Source organism: Myripristis murdjan, chromosome 5, assembly GCF_902150065.1.
Source record: "Myripristis murdjan chromosome 5, fMyrMur1.1, whole genome shotgun sequence".
Lineage (NCBI taxonomy): Eukaryota > Metazoa > Chordata > Actinopteri > Holocentriformes > Holocentridae > Myripristis > Myripristis murdjan.
Genome location: NC_043984.1, coordinates 36,075,318 through 36,097,462, shown reverse-complemented (window position 1 = coordinate 36,097,462; position 22,145 = coordinate 36,075,318). Strand labels below are relative to the sequence as shown.

The following is a 22,145-nucleotide window of genomic DNA, read 5'->3' as shown; positions in this document are numbered from 1 at the left end:
CACGTGTAGAATAAGGAATGAAGTCCAATTGACCCCAAAGACAACAGGGCAGTTAAACAGATCGGGACCTCGTGATGTGACAGTGAACGTCTCATGCCATGCTTCCTAAACTGTGATTTTTCTCAGCTGCAGGGGTCTTTTTATACGTAATAATAATAATAATAATAATAATAATAATAATAATTTTAAAAAAAGGGTCGATCTCACAGGCCTTTTTTTCCCAAAAGGTAAACTAGTTTAACCTGAGGCAGTGCTTTTTGGGCCCATAACGACATGGAGATGCAGATGGTGGCAGCTGAGAAAAGTGTGTGTGTGTGTGTGTGTGTGTGTGTGTGTGTGTGTGTGTGTGTGTGTGCGTGAACTGTTGCACACACACCAAACTGTAAGGCGAGACGCGTGTGTCATGTGTTCTCATCGTTACAGGAACTAGAAACAGATTTGTTTTGATTGCAGCACGCCTTAAGAGGAGGTATCAGCAGTGTGTGTGTGTGTGTGTGTGTGTGCGGGTTAAGGGGGGCTCGGGGAAACAAGGTCAGGCCTGACCCCCCCCCCCCTAATCTTCCCTTTGTGACGCTCCCCCTCCCCTCCCTGTTGTGCTGGTGACTTCATCTGTTGATCTTGTTTTGTCTTTTCCGCCTCGCGGGGATTACAACCTGCGTCCTCCACGTCCTCCCACCGGGGCGCCGCGCCTCCCAAAACACTCACTTATTTACTAAGAGCCGCTTTGGGATGGTGCGCACTCTGGTGCTCGATGTCTTTGACCAAATACCTCCATATTGTCCCGATATTTCAGGGATGACCTGCTGCTTTCATAAGATTTTTGCTGAACAATCATCAGTAACGTGGATTTGATGACTCAGCAGGTGGAGGCTGATAATAAAACATCTACAGCAGTCGAATACGTTCAGAAAACTGCATTTCTTTACTGAAACTCAACCTTTAAAACCAGGAAATCGCACTGCAAAAACTCAAAATCTTACCAAGATTATTTGTCTTATTTCAAGTCAAAAATGTCTTATTTCTAGTCAAAATATCTCATTACACTTAAAATAAGACATGATCACCTCAGAAGTAACTTGTTTTTAGACAACTGTCTCTTGTTTCAAGTGAAAATTTGCTTGAAACAAGTGAAATTTTGCTTGTTTCATTGGCAAAATTTGTTTCTTGTTTCTAGCTAATTTTCACTTGTTTCAAGTGAATTTTCACTTTTTCCACTGGCAAATTTTGCCAATGAAACAAGCAAATTTTCACTTGTTTCAAGTGAATTTTCACTTGAAACAAGTGAAAATTGTCTAAAAACAAGTTACTTCTGAGGTGATCATGTCTTATTTTAAGTGTAATGAGATATTTTGACTAGAAATAAGACATTTTTACTTGAAATAAGACAAATATTCTTGGTAAGATTTTTGCAGTGCGCGATATTACGATATCTGAAATCCCAGACGATAACTAATTTCATATCATGACATCACGATCGATATGAAAGATGTCAATTTATATCGTCAAGCCATGGAAGGGGTACATTTTTTGCTGAATGTAATTAAATCGTCCACCCTTTCAAAGCCAAAAAAAAAAGCGACAAAAGAAGAAAATGGAGGAAAAGCTACCAGCTGCAGGCGCTCGCAAAACAATTTCGCCCGCCGGTTTAAAATCCATTTACAGTGCGAATGGAGAAAGAGGGAGGAAATGCATTTAATGAGGCGCGGCGAGCGGCCCTGACGCCTCCTCCTCCTCCTGCTGCTACGCCGCCGCCGCCGCCGCGTGACGAGATTAGAGCCTTAAAAAATCTTTGGTCGGGCTGTAACGTGTGGAATTGGAGAAGTCACATACAAATCCCATGAGAGTCGACTGTAAAGAGATTACGCCCGAAATCACATCTCCTCCTCTCCCCTCTCTCTCCTCTCTCTGGCGTCGCGTGTCACTCGTCCCCGCCCGGCCCGAGGACGAAGAGCAAACCTCGTGACCCTCGTCCGCTTCGTTATCGACAGATCATTAATTAGAAAGTGACACAAACCGCAGACGAAGTTCCTGAAAAGCCGAGTTTGTACGTTTGTGTTTGGCTGGCACTTTCCCAGAGCTTCCTCCCAAAGGTCAAGGTTATATCTAATTTAATTGGGGTTATGACACGGATTCCCCCCCCCCGTCCTCTCCCCCCCGAGGCGTGCCTTCTCATATCAGCCACCGTAAGAAGATTATGGCACCATGGCCCCTTAATTTCTAAATATGTGTCAACAATTTGGGATTTAAACGTCTAGAGTGACAGCAGACAGGCCCATATGGGCTCTAATGTTGATAATTTTAAACAAACAACGGCGTCTCAAGACATGAATTATGATTTGAGACATATTAAGACGTGCTAATACCCCGTGTACTGACATAGATTTGCGGGCAGGGGGGCGTTTTTTCTTTTTTTTTTTTTTTTTTTTATTGATATTTGACCCGTTTCCGTGAGCAAACATAAGACAAAGGCGCCTTCAGCTCAGTGTGGCAATTCTTAGAAAAAAAAACAGGATCTGTTTCTTATTTTCTTGGGTTGTTTTTTTTTCCCTCCATGAGCAACTAAAAAAAAAAAAAAAAAAAAAAAAAAAAAAAAAGATGTTATTTTTCTTTTTTTTGGGGTGGGGAGAAGTTTAAATCGGATTGACTTTTATGCCATTTTTCCTCACCGCGCAATCCTGCCCCGCAATCCAATCACGGCATCGCTTTAATCTTATCAGTTGTGAAAATTGCAGCTAAGACAGGTGTGTGTGTGTGTGTGTGTGTGTGTGTGTGAGCATGGTATTATTCAACAGTAATGATTAATCTCACTTGGAAAGCCCATAAGCACCAGTGAAGTTGTTGTTTTTTTTTTTTGACTCCCTGCCTCAGATGGACGGTCCAAAATGAGACGCAGGACTTAGCGGGACGGTTTCTCAAGGTGGCGGCGCTGGGGAGGCGCTCGCTGTGTGTTTGTGTGAGGGGAAGAGGGAAAAATTAATTTGGTTTCTTGCCCCCCCTCCCCTCCCCTCCCCTCCCTGGCTGCCTGGCTGTGTTCTTGAAAGAGCGACTGAAGAGGCCTGGATTAAAACAGATGTGCTTAAACGCAGACAGATACTGGGGGGCTGGTGGACTTAGCGCGGGGCGGCCCGGGGATCATTGATTAAAAAAAGCCATTTCTTTAGCCTGAGCCAAATCCAGCCCTGCACTGATACGCCTGCATCACGAGGAGGAGGAAGAGGAGGAGGAGGAGGAGGAGGAGGATGCTGATGCTGTGGAGCCTCAGAGCTGCGCCTCCCTCGCCCCCCGCCCCGCCCTCCCCGGGCCCGCGGTTGCAGATACAGGGATTACACGGGTCAATTATACACTTAATCTGCCTTCGCCTGGTGGGGGGGATTAGGAGCGCGGCTCATTGATTGATTTGAAGTATTTCCGTTGACCTTGGGTAGTTACCCGATTCGCGAGATTGCACTTCTGTGTGACGAAAGTTTAAAGCACTTTTAATCGCCGCCGCCGCTGCCGCTGCTCCTCCCGGCTCGGCTTGCTCTGCTCACCAACTGCTGGCGGAGGGGAGAAGGCGGGGCAGGGCGGGGGGCAGGGGTCAGATTGAGACGGAGATTGGGGGATTGAGATTGTTGTCGCCATACTTTGGTGAAGTTGGGGTGGATCGGCGAGGAGGGGGCGTTCTGCGGCGGTGAGCGGGAACGCCAGCGGCCCGGCGTGCCGATGGAGCCGCGGTCATACCACTTGGCTGTCCGCTGGGCGCTTTACCACTTCGCCAGCTCGGGGTCACAGGACCCGCCGCCCCCACCGCCGCGCCAAGTGAACAATTTAATCAACTCTGAGCTCACGCAAACTTAACTCCCTCGGCTTCAGCAAAGAGGCGTCGCGCCCTAATCAGTTCTCTGACGATGAGGAGAGAAACACCGCCCGCCTTTTGACGAAGCTTCATCGTGTCCAAGTGCAGGAAGAGCTTAGAAATGAAGTGAAATGATAGGGGTCGAGTTAAGATTAAATAACTTGAATCCCTGTGGAGGAATGGGCTCATTTCTGCAGCAAATAAACACAAACACTGCAAAAACGCAAAATCTTACCAAGATTATTTGTCTTATTTCAAGTCAAAAATGTCTCATTACTAGTCAAAATATCTCATTACACTTAAAATAAGACATGATCACCTCAGAAGTAACTTGTTTTTAGACAATTGTCTCTTGTTTCAAGTGAAAATTTGCTTGTTTCATTGGCAAAATTTGGTTCTTGTTTCTAGCTAATTTTCACTTATTTCAAGTGAATTTTCACTTTTTCCACTGGCAAATTTTGCCAATGAAACAAGCAAATTTTCACTTGTTTCAAGCGAATTTTCACTTGAAACAAGAGACAATTGTCTAAAAACAAGTTACTTCTGAGGTGATCATGTCTTATTTTAAGTGTAATGAGATATTTTGACTAGAAATAAGACAAATTATCTTGGTAAGATTTTGACTTTTTGCAGTGAATAAAAGAAAAGAGCAGCAAAAGCAAACCACAAACTTATTTCCCAAGTTTTTTCTCATATAATTCTGTGTTTTCTTGATTTTCTGACCCAGTCTTTTGAATTAAATCAGAGAAAAGACAAATATCGTCTTGTTTTTCGACTACGGTTTCTCCCCAAAAGGTTTTTGCCGCCTGCACTGCAAAAAGTCCAAATCTTACCAAGAATATTTGTCTTATTTCAAGTCAAAATGCCTTATTTCTAGTCCAAATATCTCATTACACTTAAAAGAAGACATGAGCACCTCAGAAGTAACTTGTTTTTAGACGATTTTCACCTGTTTCAAGTGAAAATTCACTTGAAACAAGTGAAAATGAGCTTGAAACAAGAAACACATTTTGCCAATGAAACAAGCAAATTTTAATTTTTGTCTAAAAACAAGTTACTTCTGAGCTGATCATGTCTTATTTTAAGTGTAATGAGATATTTTGACCAGAAATAAGACATTTTGACTTGAAATAAGACATGATTTGGACTTGTTGCAGTGTGCAGGTTCACGACGCCCGGATGCGGCGCCGCGTGAAGACTCCCCTCGCCCCGTTGTTTTCCATGCCCGCTCCGTCTAATCTCTTTAGGTCGAAGTAAAGCAACTGTAAAGGGATTACGCCGCAAAACGGGGAGGAAAAATAAGAGTCGTCGATCACAACAATAACAAGAAAAGGCCAACGGAGCGGGACGGGCTGCGTGTGACGGTTCGAACACACACACACAAGCTCCGAAAAGGTTTCACTTCCGTTTAATGAAGTCCGTAAGCAGCTTAGGGCCCTTCGTAATTACTGAGAGAGAGAGAGCATTTTGTTTTCCCGCTCTAAATCCTGTGTGTGAGCGGCTCGGCTCGACCCGGCCGCCGGGAGGAAGCGGCTGAGGACACCGAGGCCGCCGCCGCCGTCGTCCCGCGAGGACTTTAATGGAGACGCCTCCTTTGTCAGGTCGCGGCTGTTTATCGACGAGGGCCGGCGGGGCGGATTGATCGAGGACACACATGTCATCTCTCTGGTCTCTATCGCCCCTCTGAGACCCCCCCTCGCCCCCCTCCCTCCCTCAGCCCCCAGCCCTCCTTCCCTCCGCCGGTTAAAAAGGGAGGTACGGTGGCATTTGTTTGATTAACTTGTCTGACAAAAGTGACAGCTGCTCACGGGCGTATGTGGATGAGTGGCCCAGCGCCGCTCCCCCTTTGTACATCTGTCAGAGCCGGGGCAGGGCGAGCGGGGTGAAAGGAGACAAATTGGGCCCAAAAAGCAGCCCATTCACCTTCCCCGGACCCCCCTCCGGCCCTCCGCCCCTCCGTCCCATTCAGGTGCCCGGCGGGACCCTCAAGTGCTTGCTGGCTTATTCCATTTTCGCTCCCCCTATAGAGTTTCCCCCCCAAAGCCCACAAGTGTTTTAGCCCTCTCTTCCCTTGCCTCGGTCCACCCCTAAGCGGCTCTTTGTGCCCAGAATGGCTCACTTTTCTCAGGGCCCGGAGCCGCCGGCGGCTTTTTTTTTTTTTTTCCGCCTCTTTCTTTTTTTTTTTTTTTTCCCCTCCACCGCAGAGCTTTTCTATCGCTCATTGTGTGTTTACTCAATGACTGGTTGCTGACCGTAATTCCAACTGTTTAGTTCCTCACAACATGCCCCCCCCCCTCACCCACCACCCCTCCACCCTCCCACCCGCCCCTTCCCCAAACCCGAACATGAAGTTGCTCCTTATTTAGACTCTTGTGTGTTGAGCTGGCACTTGCGGTGGAAGGAGTTGGGGTTTTTTTTTTTTTTTTGTAAGAGAGCCAGATTGCCGGCTTGAAAAGAAGCCCGGGCCTCGATGTAAACATTTACCTTGCTCCCGCGACGCCGCGTCCAGCAACGTGCCGATTCGTTCCTCGACGGTCGTTCGCGGCCGGCTAATGCGCTCGCCGCCCCGGTTCCGCCGCGGCTGACCGCCTTTGTGTCGGCGGCACAATCGGAACAGTTTGAGGCCGGCGAGCTCGCTGAGCCTGAAACTTTATTTCAGTTCCGCTTTGAGAGCCGCGGCGCTCCCTCCTCCCCCGCCGGGCCTTCAGCTTAGCCTGCGGTGAGAAAAAAAAGAGAGAGAGAGAGAGAGAGAGAGAGGGGATGACAACATTCGGTGCATCGTCTCCCGTTAAAAAAAGCTCCTTTCTTCCTCGGAGGGTCAGCTGAGCCTCGCTGTTGGGTGACAAGGTACAGAGGGAGGTGGAGGGGGTCTTACAGTAGCAGGGAGGGGAGGGGGGGGGGTCAACCCACCAGTGTGAGTTGCTATGGTAATTGAGTGTCGTCGCCCCCCCCCGCCCTCCACTGAGCCGGTGAGCGGGGCTCGAATAGGCCAGCGGTGGCCTCTGAAAAGCAGAGCAGGTAGGATTAGACGGGCCCTTTGTCGTAAGTGCATAATGTCTTGCAGTCAGATTTAAAGACACAATCCCCCCACCCACCCACCCGCTCCACAACCCCCCCCACCACCACCACCACCTCCCTCCCGCCTCACCTCCACCCGCCCCCGGTCGCCCAGAGGTTGCCTCTTTTAGCCGTCCCGGGTTGCGGCGGAGGGACACGCTGCGCCGCCGTTAATGGATTTCTCAGGAGGACCGCGTCCCTATTGGTTTCCTTGTGTGTGTGTGTGTGTGTGCATGTGCATATATGCAGTACGGAGTGTGTGTGCATGGTCGCATGTATGTAAGCATGTAACTTGTGTGTGTGTGTGTGTGTCAAAGGGAAATGTAGTGTTGCTTTATGGCACTCAGCGGCCTTCCTTCTCCTTCACAAGGAAGCCTGTCGCTTAGAATTAGTGTTGCCGCAGCAACAATCATCATTCCATGCCTCCTGCTAATTGCAGACACAGCTGGGTCTCAGCAGGACACACACACACACACACACACACACACACACACACACACACACACACACAGCTTACAAAGATGGCCTTAGTGTAGCAGTAACAGCACACAGACGTCTGATCTCTGCATCCACACCAGATGATCAGCTGCTTCGTCCTCAGATACAGTTTGACTGGCATTTCAACTGTACATGAAGCTACACCTGTTTGTTTGTTTGTTTGTTTTTTGTTTGTTTTTTTGGAATATGTGTCGTACGTTCTTGCTTTTGACACGTTCACGTGAATTTTGTTGTGAAGTCGGACGCCCCATTTATGTGTTCCCGTGCTTTTTGGTCTGAAATGTAACAGAAAAAAAAAAACAAAACAACATCCACAAAACTAGTAGTTACACATTTGAGCAGCGAGCACCTCAGTCGAGTCTGCCCTCGTTTTAAGGAGGAAGTGCAGACCACGTCCAAAACTCCAACAGGCAACAGGCAGAGCACCTTTTCCTAAATATAAAAATAAAATAAAATAAAATAAAATAAAATAATGAGGTTTGGACATGAGATTCAGAGCTTAGCAACAGGAACTCCATGCTGAACGCCTTAACAGTCAACAGATCACTGCACACAAGTATAGATAGATCGATAGATAGATAGATAGATAGATAGATACCGTATTTCCCCAATTAATCGCCCGGGCGTTTAATACGCAAAATCAACTTGGACCCCAGGCGTTTAAAAGAACCAGGCGGCTATTCGCTGCAGGCCTTTATTTATTTTTGCACAGACCTGCACCAGGCCATTATCGTGATGACAGTTACTGTCTAACATATTTACAGTCGGGCAATTTAAGATTACGGTAAACGCTTTTTTTCTAACATTAGCTAGCGCTCTTATTTTGACAGAAAACGGAAGTGCGGCACAGTTATTGTGCGGCTAACTGTTTACTGCTGCAAAAATAAGGTGAATAGCCTTATTTTGGGTTTACCTCAATATAATGCAAATAATCACCCCGGCGGTTATTCGGGTGGGCGTTTAATACGCAAAATGGATGCAGACCCCAGGCGTTTAAAAGAACCAGGCGGCTATTTGCAGCCAGGCGATTAATGAAATGAAATACGGTAGATAGATAGATAGATAGATAGATAGATAGATAGATAGATTTACTTTATTGACCTCAAATTGGGAAGTTCTTGAAATTCACCGGACGCCGAGATGAGCCCAATGTGGCACGAAAACGTTCAAGACTGGACTCAAAGTGCTGCCGCCCGCATGATGACACATGAAACAGATTTGTACATTTTGATGCAGCCAGTAATCCAACAGATTACCTGCTGTTCAAACGCCATTTCCAGCTGAAACGGCTGAAGCAGCACCTGGGATGACACATTCATCCACCGGCCGGTCCTGATCTCTGTGACTGGGACAGGATGGGACGGGACGGGACGGGACAGGACGGTGGGGCGATGCTTCGAGGAGCGGACCTGCCCAGGTACGGCGTGGAGCTGCTCCTGGTCCTCCGCTGAGCCAGGAGCCGGGATTAGGCAGCTCCTCCTGCAGATCCCCGGGCATTAGCATGCTAATGGGGCAGTTTGTCAGCCGCCGCTCCTCTGAGCACGGAGGCTAATTTGGGCGACTACAGGCAAACAGAGACATCAACAATCTGTGCACCCAAAGGCCCCCCCTCCTTTCTCTTTTGCTTTTGCTCTTCCACACACACACACACACACACACACACACACACACCCTCAGAGGCAGAAAGAGGCAGAGTCCCAGGTTGCTTGTAATCCCCGTGTACCCCCCGCGGCGGCCCCTCCTCAGCTCCAACATTCCTGGCTCTCAGCGGCACAAAGGGCCCTGAGCCGCCGCACAAAGGAGGGCCTCCGACCCGACCGGGCGCTCGGCTTTTCTGGAGTGTGTGTGCATGCATGTGTGTGTGTGTGTGTGTGTGTGCATGTGGTTCTCTGTGCATAGATTATAACTTTTAAGAGCTTAATGTTAAATGTTAGTGTGCATGAGGCTGTGAGGCAGACAGACAGACAGAGACAGACAGACAGGGACTTGGGTTGTCTTAAAGTAGGTGGCGCTGTTTTCTTCACCTTATCTTATTTCTAATTTCCACTCATGCTGACTAGCCAGGTTATTCCAAATATCAAAAAAGGAAAGAGCTTCCAGCAGCTCACACTGCAAAAACTCAAAATCTTACCAAGATTATTTGTCTTATTTCAAGTCAAAAATGTCTTATTACTAGTCAAAATATCTCATTACACTTAAAATAAGACATGATCACCTCAGAAGTAACTTGATTTTAGACAATTGTCTCTTGTTTCAAGTGAAAATTTGCTTGAAACAAGTGAAAATTTGCTTGTTTCATTGGCAAAATTTGTTTCTAGCTAATTTTCACTTGTTTCAAGTGAATTTTCACTTGAAACAAGTGAAAATTGTCTAAAAACAAGTTACTTCTGAGGTGATCATGTCTTATTTTAAGTGTAATGAGATATTTTGACTAGAAATAAGACATTTTTGACTTGAAATAAGACAAATAATCTTGGTAAGATTTTGCGTTTTTGCAGCTCAGTGAACCGTGAGGCCTCCCTCGCCGTATTTCTCTTAAATTCATCGCGATTTCTCTAAAAATCCCATAAGTTTGGTTTGTGTTTGGTTTCCAAACGGCGCTTTAACTCTGCGGGTTTCGTCGCCTCGTCGGCCAACAGCTCATAACACATAACACAATGTGGTTTGGGATCAGCGCTGGATTTTCCAAGTTCATGCTGAGACTTTTGCAGGTTCTTGTTCGTCCTGGGACATTAACGCCGCTGGCATCAGGGCGTTGCTCCTCGCCTGGTGTGTCCGAGGTTTCGTGAGCTTTTCTTTGAATTTTGCCCGTCCTGAAGCCGCCGGTCCGAGGCTCCCCGTCAGCTTCACCACACATTCCCGAGGTCATTTAGACGTAAAACGGCGACGCCACGACAGCCGATTCAGCCTCTGGCCAGCGGTTCTCCAACTTTATGAGCTTCTCTACTGCCACTCCCTGATTTCTGAGTCCAGCTCCCCTCTTTTCCCGACCACAACATTTTGCCTAGAAAACTGCAGCAGGAACCCAACAGCGATCAAGTGAAGGAGCTGATTAATTTCAACACTGAGGCCACAACAGTTCACAAAGTCACCGGTTTGTGTTTTCTTCTTCTTCCTTCTTCTTCTTTTGAACCGGCTCTTCTGTTCGTCGTTTTAAGAGCCACTTCTCCGTCTTTTACCAGCTTCAGTGCGAGCAAGCCTGCAGGTTCAAGCACCAAAGTCCCATAAAATAATCCTGATTTATTCTTCTATTTTTCTATTTTAAGATTTCTCCCACACACTCCCTGTAATATCCACACTGCTACCTGTAGTGCCGTACCACCGGGGAGATCCTCGTTTGGGAAAAGTGGCTCTGGGCGACGTGAGAGGCAGCAGATTTCATGGGGATCCGGCCGATTAGATTGAGCCGCTCCCCATCAGGCTGAAACCTCTCCGAGCTTCCTGCGCTTTTCCCTGCTCGCTAACTTTGCACTTTGTCATCACCTCGAGTGACGTGACGACCAAATCGTGCACGGTCAGAGGCGTGGAGGCCGCCGCTCCGCTGGGATTCACGATTCCCAAACGTCTGCGGTCGCGAGAGGCCGGTAACCCTCGGCATCTCACGGCGGATCAGAGCCATGTGAGCAAATGTATGCAGGAGGGTCCTTCAGAGAGGTGGGTAGGTGGGTGGGGGAGGGGAGGGGAAGGGAGGGAAAGGGTGGGGGGGTGATGGAGGGAGAGATGTGCCGATTTTTTTTTCTGTTTTTTTTTTTTTTTTTTTGCACCGAATTCGCCTGGTAGTGAGCCCCCCACCAGGCGCCACGGCTTCCTGGAACATGTGAAGACTTGGGTGTGAACACTGGCTTCCAGGCGAGGTTTGTGTGTGTGTGTGTGTGTGTGTGTGTGTGGCAGTGGGGTGGGGTGGGGTGGAGGGGGGTGGATGTGGTGGATGGGGAGGTGGCAGCGGGGTGTGTTGGTGTCAGGAGGGGGCAGGAGGTCGCTCTGTCTCCCTGCTCTCACTCCAAGGGGGCTGGACTGGCAGGTGTGTGTGTGTGTGTGTGTGTGCATATCGATAGGGCTTCATCAGCATCTAGCTCGGGGATGGTGAACACACACGCAAACACACAAAAAGCACCGAGTACACACCGGCGAGGTCCCAGCCGGAGCCGGAGCCGGAGCCCGACCCGGAGCCGGAGCCGGAGCCCGACCCGGATCCGGAGCCGGACCCGGACCCGGACCCGGACCCGGAGCCGGAGCCCGACCCGGAGCCGGAGCCGGAGCCCGAGCCGGAGCCGGAGCCGCTCCCTCCCTCGGCTGGAACTCGTTAGAATGTCACAGATTTGATCCCTGTCGGGTTACGGCATTATGTATTCAGAGCCATATTACGCTTGTTTTGGCTGTCAGCGAGTGCTAGCCCCCTGCTGATCCCCATGCAGCCTTTAAAAAAAAAAAAAAAAAAAAAAAAAAAGAGCCGGGGTGAATTCGTCTGTTCCGATGATTGCTTTTGTTAGTTTGTGCCAAGAGGAACAAAGCGAGAGGGGCCGTCACTGTTCATTTGACGAGCTCGGCCGGCCGGCTTTGGAAAAAAAAAAAAAAAAAAAGTGGCTCTCAACTTCACCGTCAGGCCGACAACATGTGGATCATCCTGCTCCGGGTCGAGGTGGGGAGTCCCGGGTTTGGGAGGAGATCGCTCCAGAGACGGTGCAAAGAGAGGAGAGGAGAGAGGATGAGAGGATGAGCGACGGCACAGGAGGAGGAGGACGGCGGCTGGTGATTGGTGAAGTGAGCAAAGTGACGGCGAGCGAACAGACGCAGCGAGGAAACCACGAGCGGCGAGCGGGACGACGCCGTGAGGACGGACGCCGGGAGGGGGAAGAAAAAAATGGGCATAAGAAAGATTCCTAAAACTTTTGCTTTACATCCATCACACGCTCAAGTCAGTGAATCTCACATGAACTCCAATTTCAATCAAACTTTGTTTTTTTCTGCTATGATTTGATGTTTTGTAGGAGCCAATCAGATTAGAGATGTTCTTCATTTCCTTTCCTCGTAATAGCACAGAGAAATCAGACGTATTTAACATAAACTCTTAAAATAATATTAGAGTTACATGGGGAAACTAGATTTGGCCTTCAGCACTTGCACATGCATGTGTTGAAACTTCACTAATAATGATTTGATTTAATACTATTGTTCAGATGGACAGTGTTTATTAGATATATTTCCTTTTGGACAGAAACAAATGACGTTGTGATGTCTGGATCAGTGCCGGTGGACTGCAGCACATTATCATCAGTTTGCAGGAATCAATCAGATTTGACAGGTGTGTCGGGTGACGAGTGGTGTCTTATGGATTCACCATGGAGGTGTACATTAAATATACTCTTCCTAAGTGAGTCTGTTTGGTCCAGAAAATCCACCGTCCTGTCACACACAGCAAATATGACGCTCTTCACAGCCCACGAGACCAGCTGCTGCTGCTTCATCCTGCTGGAAGCCGTGGGTGCAATAATAATAATAATGATAATAATAATGATAATGATAATGGCAACTCACAGGTAGCTGGTAGCGGCGACTTGTATGTTAACATTAACATCATTTGCTCATTTGGTAATTTAACTTCCTGGCTAGTTAGCTAGCAAACAAAGCCATTAGCAAGCCAAGCTAAAAGGTGCCAAGCCCTGGAGGCCTCACAAAGAAATGCTCTGCAGAGATCTCACAATATGATTTTTATGGTAATTAATAACCAAACGCATTAGTTTGCCAATTCAGTTTTCAATTAAAGTACTTTGGTAAATAAGCCAGCCGTTACCTTACACTGAGACACCGGCACGTTGTCAATAGATAACACTGTAACACATCACTGTTGTTAGTAGGTAACACTGTAACACATCACTGTTGTTAGTAGGTAACACTGTAACACAGTGATTGGCAGTAAAAGTCGTCATGTACCAGCTGTACTGAGATTAAAGGGGCGGGGCTAAAGGGCACGGCTAAAGGGGCGGGGCTAAATGGACCAGGCCCACAGGTGATTCTCCTAAACTGTGAGCTTCACTCTGCTGACTGTGTGTGACCAGTGTTTTGACACTCCTCTGCTGCAGCTGGACGTGTGTGTGTGTGTGTGTGTGTGTGTGTGTGTGTGTGTGTGTGTGTGTGCGCGCACATCTGAACCCGACCCGAACCCGACAGGCATGCTGTCTGAACCCGAGCCCCCACATTTCACTCGTCCTCCATCTCTGGGTTACATTTACTGTCAGAAGTGGCCTGCGTGTTGCCTTCAGTGTCGTCCCGTAAACTCCAGCACTTTACAGGAAGTTGCCCAGAACAGACGGCAGGTCCGTCGTTTTTATTTTCCTCACACTGGAGTTTCACTAAAATAACGCCGACGTGACCAAACCCCAAAAATAATTTCTAAGAATAATTTATCTTCAGCTGCAGCTCCGCCGGTCGCTTCAATGTCGTATTTTCAAAAAATCAGCAGGACCAGCTGGAACCGGCTGCTTCACATGAACCACATGAGCGTCACTAAGAGTTTCACTGAAACAAATACTTTTTTACACGGATGGATTATCAAATATAAGTTAAGAACTGCAGTGCAAGCAGGTGGTGGGGGGGGGGCGGCGGCGACTATTTACATATTCATTAACCTGCGCATACTTAATGAGGGCAAGGTGTAGAGTTTTTTCATGGACTTAACAAATATGTAATTTTGATGAAGAGAGATGATTTTTAGGGTTTGATTAAAGGCCGGAGGGGAGACTTTAATCTAAATATGGAAATAAATCCACATGATCAGTTTATTTGACATGCAGCATCGATACATTTGGACCTCGGCTGTACAGTCGGTTCTGCGGCGGCGCTCCCAGCTGCGACGCGGCGGCGGCGTCCGTCTGAGCGCGGCGAGGTAAACCAAGTGCAGGACACAAAATGGCTGCAGCAAAATGGCTACAGATGGGAGCCGTGACATCTTGTGAAGTATAGAGAGAGGGAGAGAGAGAGAAGGGGAGGACGAGGAGGAGACGGGAAGCCGGAGAGCAGCCAGTCAGTGGATCAGTCACTCCAGGCCTGGCCTCCCGGCGGGGGGTTGTGCTCGGGGCGAGATCACAGGCCTGCTGCCACGCCGGAGCCTTCACAGGCACACAGCGACAGATAGGAAGCTGCTGGCACCAGGTCGCCTCGCTGATTCACCCCGGCGCTGCCTCACTGCCGCACAGCCGTCCTCCTCTCCGCCCGGCTTTGACTGACAGAGCTTGACCTACATGCAGACCCGTCCCGCTCCTCTTCCTCCTCTCCGGGACGCGGCGCCGCCCCGGGACGGCCGCCGCTCTCCCGACTGCACACGGGCCACGCCTCGTTTTTGTTGTTTTGTTTTTTTGTTTTTTTGTTTTTTGGGTCCGGCCGTCCTTGGTGTCAAATTGGACAAATCCTGAAGAAGAGTTCAGTTTGGAGCTGATGACTCAGTGCGAGTGCAGGTGCACGGATCAGCGCCGGGTCCCTCATCTTCATCAGCAGCTCAGATAAACAGGAGCGCTGACGAAACCTCTCATCCTCTCTCCCTTTCTGTTTGATTTTATTATTATTTTTATTAATTTTGTTTTGATATTTATTGTTTTTGGATGCTTGTTCCTGTCCCTGAGACTGGTGTCGGTAGATAGAGTGTTGACTCCACAGAGTGTGACTTCAGAGGTGGAAGTAACTAATTACATTTCCTTATGTTGCTGTAGCTGAGTAGTATTTTTGGAATATTTTTTTTTTCAAATAATTAATTTTTTACTTTTCCTTCAGTCCATTTCTGCCTGGGTTTTGTCCTTCACTCCATTTTAAATCAGATCCATCACAGAGACCAGACGATCAATGACAGACTGTGGAGCCTTTCACAATAAAAGCTCAGTCAGCAAAGACGAGAAGAAGAAGCTTCTTCTACTTTGTTGCTTCTGCTTTTTGTCATTTTTTCCAAATTTCACAATAAAAGCTGCACCGTGAAAAACCGCATTTAGACTCAACTGGCAAAAAAATGTTGAATAAGTGTGGACAATGAGAACTACGTAGACTCAACCATCATGTGATGTGCTTATTCCACGGTTTGTCAGTTGAGTCTACAGGGTCCTCACTTCAGTTTTTTGTGTAATGCTCCTTTAAAAGCATGCAGTGTGCAGTGTGTTCTCTCCTCCTTTTCTAACTGCATGGAAAAGATCCCAGCTAACACAGTTACTGTTTGGAAAAAGGAGCTCAGTCACTTTTACTGCCAGGACATTTGACATGAGACACTTTGGACTTTTACTGCAGGAGATTTTTACTGCACTACTTCTACTTCTACTGCAGTCACATACCAGCAGAGGAACAGTACTTCTACTTCTACTGCAGTCACATACCAGCAGAGGAACAGTACTTCTACTTCTACTGCAGTCACATACCAGCAGAGGAAAAGTACTTCTACTTCTACTGCAGTCACATACCAGCAGAGGAACAGTACTTCTACTTCAGATACCAGCAGAGGAGCAGTACTTCTACTTCTACTGCAGTCACATACCAGCAGAGGAACAGTACTTCTACTTCTACTGCAGTAGTGGTTTGCAGTACTCTCTTGATTGCAGTAGAGTCTTTCCTTTTAGAGCTGATGTGGCAGGACAGTGGGTTTTATTGTCGCTTTGTTTCTCCTTCTCTTTAATGCTCTGCTCTGTTTAACTGTCAAGTGCATTGCATTGCATTTGATTATAGGAAAAGGTGCTATGCAAATAAAGTTGTTTTTGTTTTTTTGTTTGTTTTGTTTGTTTGGTTTGATTTGCACCTGTAGGTGTAAATTCAACAGACGGTCTGTAGTGCAGCTTTTATAGTCATTATGGTAATAAGTTGTTTACTTTCAAGGATAAAAGTCTAGCCTGAGCAACTTTACAGTTTCCCCAAGGCGTCTCATCTCCTCCCTCTCTGCCCCCCCACCCCCACCCCCACCACACACACACACACACACACACACACACACACTTGTTCCCCCTCCCTCCTCCTTGTCTTCCCGTTCCCCCCACCCCCCCCCCATCCTTTCTGCTCTGACCCTGACTGTTGAAAGTCAGTCGGCTTCTATTAGTATCAGCCTGCTCTCATCATTATCCATCAATTAGACTGGCAACGGCACAAGGCCCACAGAGAAACATCTGCAGCCTTTCGGCTTAGCTTGTGCTCGGCGTGGAGGAGGCAGGCTGAGTTCACTGTGCCTCGCAGAGCTCCGGCTTCGCAGCGCTCTGCACTCGAAATAGAGCAACGGCAGATCTCAAGGTTGAAGCCCGTTTGTTCTGCTGAAACCGATAGGAGGGCCGGGCCGCTCGGCACACCGCCTCAGCACCGCCGTCCGCTCTCTACGTGACACCACGCAACACAACATATAATACTGAGTTACTGATGGAGACATTTACAGTAAACCGACATTAAACAGGCTCAATATGATGATAACATTCAAATGGTGCAGTCCAGATTACAGGAACACAGATTAGATGTTACAACAACGACGACTATAATGCTAATAACATTAATAATAATATCATTGATTATAGCTACAAGCAGTTATTGAGGGTTTTTGTATTATTCTATTCTTTAAATTTAAATTTGTGATTTTTTTGCTTTTATTCCATATTCTTTATTTATTTATTTTTTTTAGTAGGACAAGGCTAACCAGTTTTTTATTTATTCTTTTTTTTTTTTTTTTTTTTTTTTTTTGTGAGTGCTGGGGTATGAATAAATGACTTCTTCATGCCTTTACTGATGGTAGTCTGTTTAGCGGAAAATAATAGGTGAAAATGGATAATAATAAATAAAAAAAGAAAAAGCCAGTCTAGGCGCTGCACTCATGTTAACAGTTTTTTTTTTTTTTTCCACGTCTCTGATAACTTTATCGTTTAGTTTTCAGTTTCTGTTGACCGTCTCTGTCACTAACACACTGAATTTGGAGTTTCACTTTCATTCTCACAGACTCGGCCCTGTACACACACCTGTCCACCGCCGAGGAGCCGCCGCGGTCACGCTGTAACCCGGTTGCCGTGGCAACACGCGTGATGGACAGCCTGGTCGCGGTGCTGGCAGTGGGCAGGGAGCACAGTGGACAGCTTGTGTGTGAACCAGGGCAGATTAGCACAGCAGTTAATGTAGCTCTGAAATCCCACAGGAGCAGCTCTGAAAACGCTCAAGTGGCCGCCGCGCCGCCAAAACATGCACATAAGAATCACGACAGGGGTTTCCTTTCCTTCCTCTTAAATTTCCGGTGAAGGAGCGAGGGCTTTTTGACGTCGTGCTGAAGCTCAGAAGCTTCTAGGTCAAAGGTCAGGGCAAAAGATTTCATCCGTTTCGCCGACCTGAAGCGTCGGAGCTCGGCTGTGCTCGCCATCAGCGCCGACATGACATGAACATCTCGGGAGCGGAAGCGTCTCCCTGCAGATGACAGTCGGCTCGCTCCCTCCGGCCTCGCCCTCGGCGTCACGGGGCGCCGCCGCGAGGGTGGGATCGTATTCCCTCCCGCCAACGAAACGCCGTGAGTGACGCTCGGGCGGCGCGAGCCTCGCCGTTCTGCATCGGCCGCGTCTCCAACACCGAAATGCTGCTTGATGTCTGCGCTCTGATGCTAACAGGCTGTGATTGCATTTCACCGAATATCAACCTGATTGATCTTTATATGTGTTTGCATGTATGTGTGTGTGTGTGTGTGTGTGTGTGTGTGTGTGTGTGCAGCAATGGTACACCAGCACGATGAACCTGCTGGGAACATGGCTGACGGACCGCATGGACCTGCAGCTCCACGTCTACCAGCTGAAGATCCTCATTCGGATCGTGAAGGTGAGGCTGGAGGAAACCCACACAGGCTGCCTCACACACTCCTCACTGAGGAAACCTCTTTAAAAAAACAAACAAAAAAAAACAGTGTACTATAACATAATATGCATTTATACAGTAGATACACATTTTGTTTTTGTTCATTTCAAAACAGATCTCAGTCCACTTCACTGCAAGACCTTTTTAATTGATTTGGTCGTATCGTTCCAAATAGGCCCGTTCTGTGCGATTGAAGTCTTTAACAATAACAACAAATGGCAGTGGCATGATAAATAACATCCTCATCATGTATTTAATGTGTAAGGGATTCAAAAACCTCACAGACGGAGGATTTCACCACAAGACAGCTCTAAAATCAGGAGTCAAATTATTCACTTTTCAAGAGACGTCCACTGCAGGAACAGGGGATTAGATCTATTTTGTCTCAGTTCTAGAGTAAGGTCATCATATTGCTGCATGATAACACAGGGTGGCGAAGGCTCGTTTTGATCACGGGCAACATTTACCTGTGATTTGGGATCTGTTTCCCCCCAACTTTAAAAAAAAACTATTGATCCTAAAGGAAAAATCCACTTGCACTATTAGATATTATCAATTTGTGCAGAGGTGGAAAGAGCGCTGGAATTTACTAATTTACAACTAGTAGAAGTACTGCTTCTTTGCTGATATTTTACTGGCAAGGAAGTAAAAATACTACTGTGAAAATCTACTGAAGTAAAAAATAACTACCGTATTTCACCAATTAATCTCCCGGGCGTTTAATACGCAAAATCGACTTGGACCCCGGGCGTTTAAAAGAACCAGGCGGCTATTCGCTGCAGGCCTTTATTTATTTTTGCACAGACCTGCACCAGGCCATTATTGTGATGACAGTTACTGTCCAACATATTTACAGTCGGTCCATTTAAGATTACAGTAGGCTACACCCTTTTTTTTTCTAACGTTAGCTAGCGCTCTTATTTTGACAGAAAACGGAAGTGCGGCACAGTTATTGTGCTTCTAACTGTTTACTTCTGCAAAAATAAGGTGAATAGCCTTATTTTGGATTTACCTCAATATAATGCAAATAATCGCCCTGGCGGTTATTCGGGTGGGCGTTTAATACGCAAAATGGGTGCAGACCCCAGGCGTTTATAAGAACCAGGCGGCTATTTGCGGCCGGGCGATTCATTGGGGAAATACGGTAACTTGAAATGGACTTGAAATGAGTAAAAGTTACTGTGTTACTTTTTAGAAACAACAACTTTGTTTCAAACTAGACTTTCTTGATTGGAAATTGGGAATTAAAAAAAAAAAATGCAACAAAAAAAAGTAAAGACAGGTTACTCGTCTAATCTTTGCTAACCTGAGCTTTTATTGTGAAAGGCCCCACAATCTGTCAGTAGTTACTGGTGGTTAGGAGTAGAACAAGTAGAATTGGCACTGTGTAGTGGATGTAGTAGTACAAAGCGTCACTAAAATTGGACTTAAAGTGTAATTACTAAATAAAAGTACACAGAAACCCTACGTGGGTTGGAGGACTTGCTGGGTTTGTGATGATACAGGTGATGCAGGTGATACAGGTGATACAGGTGATACAGGCACTCTGATCCTGCTGAAGAAAACCATTCAAACCAGCAAAATCCATGAAAAAAACCCATCAAATCCATGCCAAACCATAGTAATATACTGTCTTGTGTGTTAGAGCAAGGACATCTACACCACCTTCGTCCTCACCTTCTGATTCACTCCCTGCCTCCTCAGAAAAAGTACCGTGACTTCCGGCTGCAGGGCGTGCTCGACTCGACGCTCAACAGCAAGATGTACGAGACGGTGAGGAACCGGCTGACTCTGGAGGAGGCCACCGCCTCGGTCAGGGAAGGAGGCATGCAGGGCATATCCATGAAGGACAGCGACGAGGAGGACGATGACAACTAGACCAGCGGGCCGTGCTGCACCGGCCTGACGTGGCACCGGACAACGAGGACAGATTTGACAAAAAAATAAATAAATAAAATAAATAAAAAAGCTTTGCAGAGGCGGCCCGCTGCCTGGGAGCCTCGCCGCACGGGCCGAGTCATGTTCGGCACAATCGCCACGATCTGATTGGCCCAACATGATCAAACTAGTTGGTTCTCTCCATCATTTGCTGTCTTTTGTTTCCGTTCCTAATAACACGTCTACACTGTTTGTTTGTTTTTTAACTATTAAGTGGAATTAAATGCATTTTTTGTGTTGAAGTACTTCCAAAAAATCAGCAATCGATCAGCAGTCCACCATGTCGAATTTCTCCAGTTTCTCCTGATCTGGTCGAGTTTCCGAGGCCGACGCTCCGCACCGGCCCTGTTCTCAAACACATAAATATAATTCACTCACGTGCTATATTATTTCTGTAATGGAATCAACGAAAGCCATCGTACGACCTTGCACGAACAACACCTTTGTCACACCCAGACGAGCCCGCAGCGGGTCCACACAGAGAGGGTCGACCTCACTGATGGGACAGATGTGTTCACTTCTTCCTAGGAAATCCATGACTTCTCACCGACGAGCGCTTATTATGCAAGGAAGCCTTAAAAAAAATAGAGGTAACGCAGAATAACTCTCGGGGTCTTTTGCGGAGGCACGGACGACACGACACGACACGACACGACACGACACGACGCGGTACCTTTCGTTCAGGGCGGCCCGAAATGTCAAGTGGGAGCCTTTTTCACATTTTTTACTTTCCTTTTTTCGTTTTATCTGAGAAGTGCTGTGATACGCCTTGCATACCGAGTGTCCACCATCCTTTGTGCAGCACTGCTGGAGAGGAAATGCGCAGCGTGGAGGCGATCCAGGCCGGTAAGGCGTGGCTGCAGGCGAGGGGGGGCGGAAAGCAGCGGCACCGACGTCGATGCATGTCCCGGCCGTCCTTCCCTCTGAGGTCACGCTGTGACGCGACGCAGCGACACGCCACCCACCACGAAACGATCACATATTTACGACCACTCTCACGGTCCTTAAAAGTATATCTAGGAGTTAAAACAATGAAAAACAAAACAAAACAAAACAAAAAAAAACGTCGGTGTTATGTTGGTAAGAGTTTCCGATATTTCCCGAAATTTCCCTAAAATCCACTCCTGAATGTTCTTAAGCAATATGGATAACCATTTAGTTTGCAATGTCAGATACCAAGTCTCTGAGTAAGCCTATGAATGTGTCTGTGTGCAATGCTAAAATAAAAAAAATAAAATAAAATAAAATAATAATAATAAAAAGCTTCTTTAAGTGTGCCGTGAGTGCAGCTGTGGTCCGCTGTTGTAAGGGATGTGGAAATGACCTCACGTCACTTTCTTTGTAACGGGTTTGCATTTCTCACTCAGACTCGCAACTCCTGGTCACACGTTTTTCTTTTTTTTTTTTTTTGCTGCATTTTGGAACGAAACCCTTCGTAAAGATTCAAAAACAAACATACAAACATGCACGGAACAGATGAGCGAGCTGCACCGTCGCTCAAACGAACAACCGAACAAGCAGAAGCCGCTAAATGACTCGGTTTACGTGTCGTCGTGCCACCCTGTCTCCTGAGAATCCCGTTTCCCTGCAGCTAAACTGTGTTCTTAATTATGTTGAGAGGGAAATGGGTTTTGTTGCGGATTATGTTTGTTTCAGATGCATCTTCCTTTCTGGCTGTTTTCCTTGTTCTTTTTTTTTTTTTTTTTTTTTTTGATAGTTACAGTAGCAGCAAAGGGCGTGGACTTGAATTCGAGCTCGGGACGCTGCGGTCAGGACGGTCTTTAAGAGGCGGTCCGCGCTCTACCAGCTGAGCCACCACAGCGCCCCCTTCCTGTTATGGCAGGGTGGTGCCACGTGGTTAGGGTTAGGCACCAGAAATGACATGGTGAAGGTAAGGTAAAGTAATATAATGTAACAAAACACAATGGAACGTAGCATAATGTAACCCAACATAATGTAACATAACATAGACTAAAAACAAACA

General features: G+C 47.1%; 1 protein-coding gene across 12 annotated transcripts in view; it reads left to right on the top strand.

Annotated features, from left to right (window-relative positions):
* Window positions 1–21,589, top strand: part of cadpsa (Ca2+-dependent activator protein for secretion a) — a 206,870-nt gene extending 185,281 nt beyond the window's left edge. For all 12 annotated transcript variants that reach the window (XM_030052526.1, XM_030052528.1, XM_030052529.1 and 9 more), the window contains 2 exons: window positions 18,083–18,187; window positions 19,928–21,589. In XM_030052526.1, the coding sequence (XP_029908386.1) occupies window positions 18,083–18,187; window positions 19,928–20,101 (279 nt within the window). In that variant the 3' untranslated portion in view covers window positions 20,102–21,589. The remainder of the gene's footprint in view (window positions 1–18,082; window positions 18,188–19,927) is intronic.
* The last annotated feature ends 556 nt before the right edge of the window (window positions 21,590–22,145 follow it).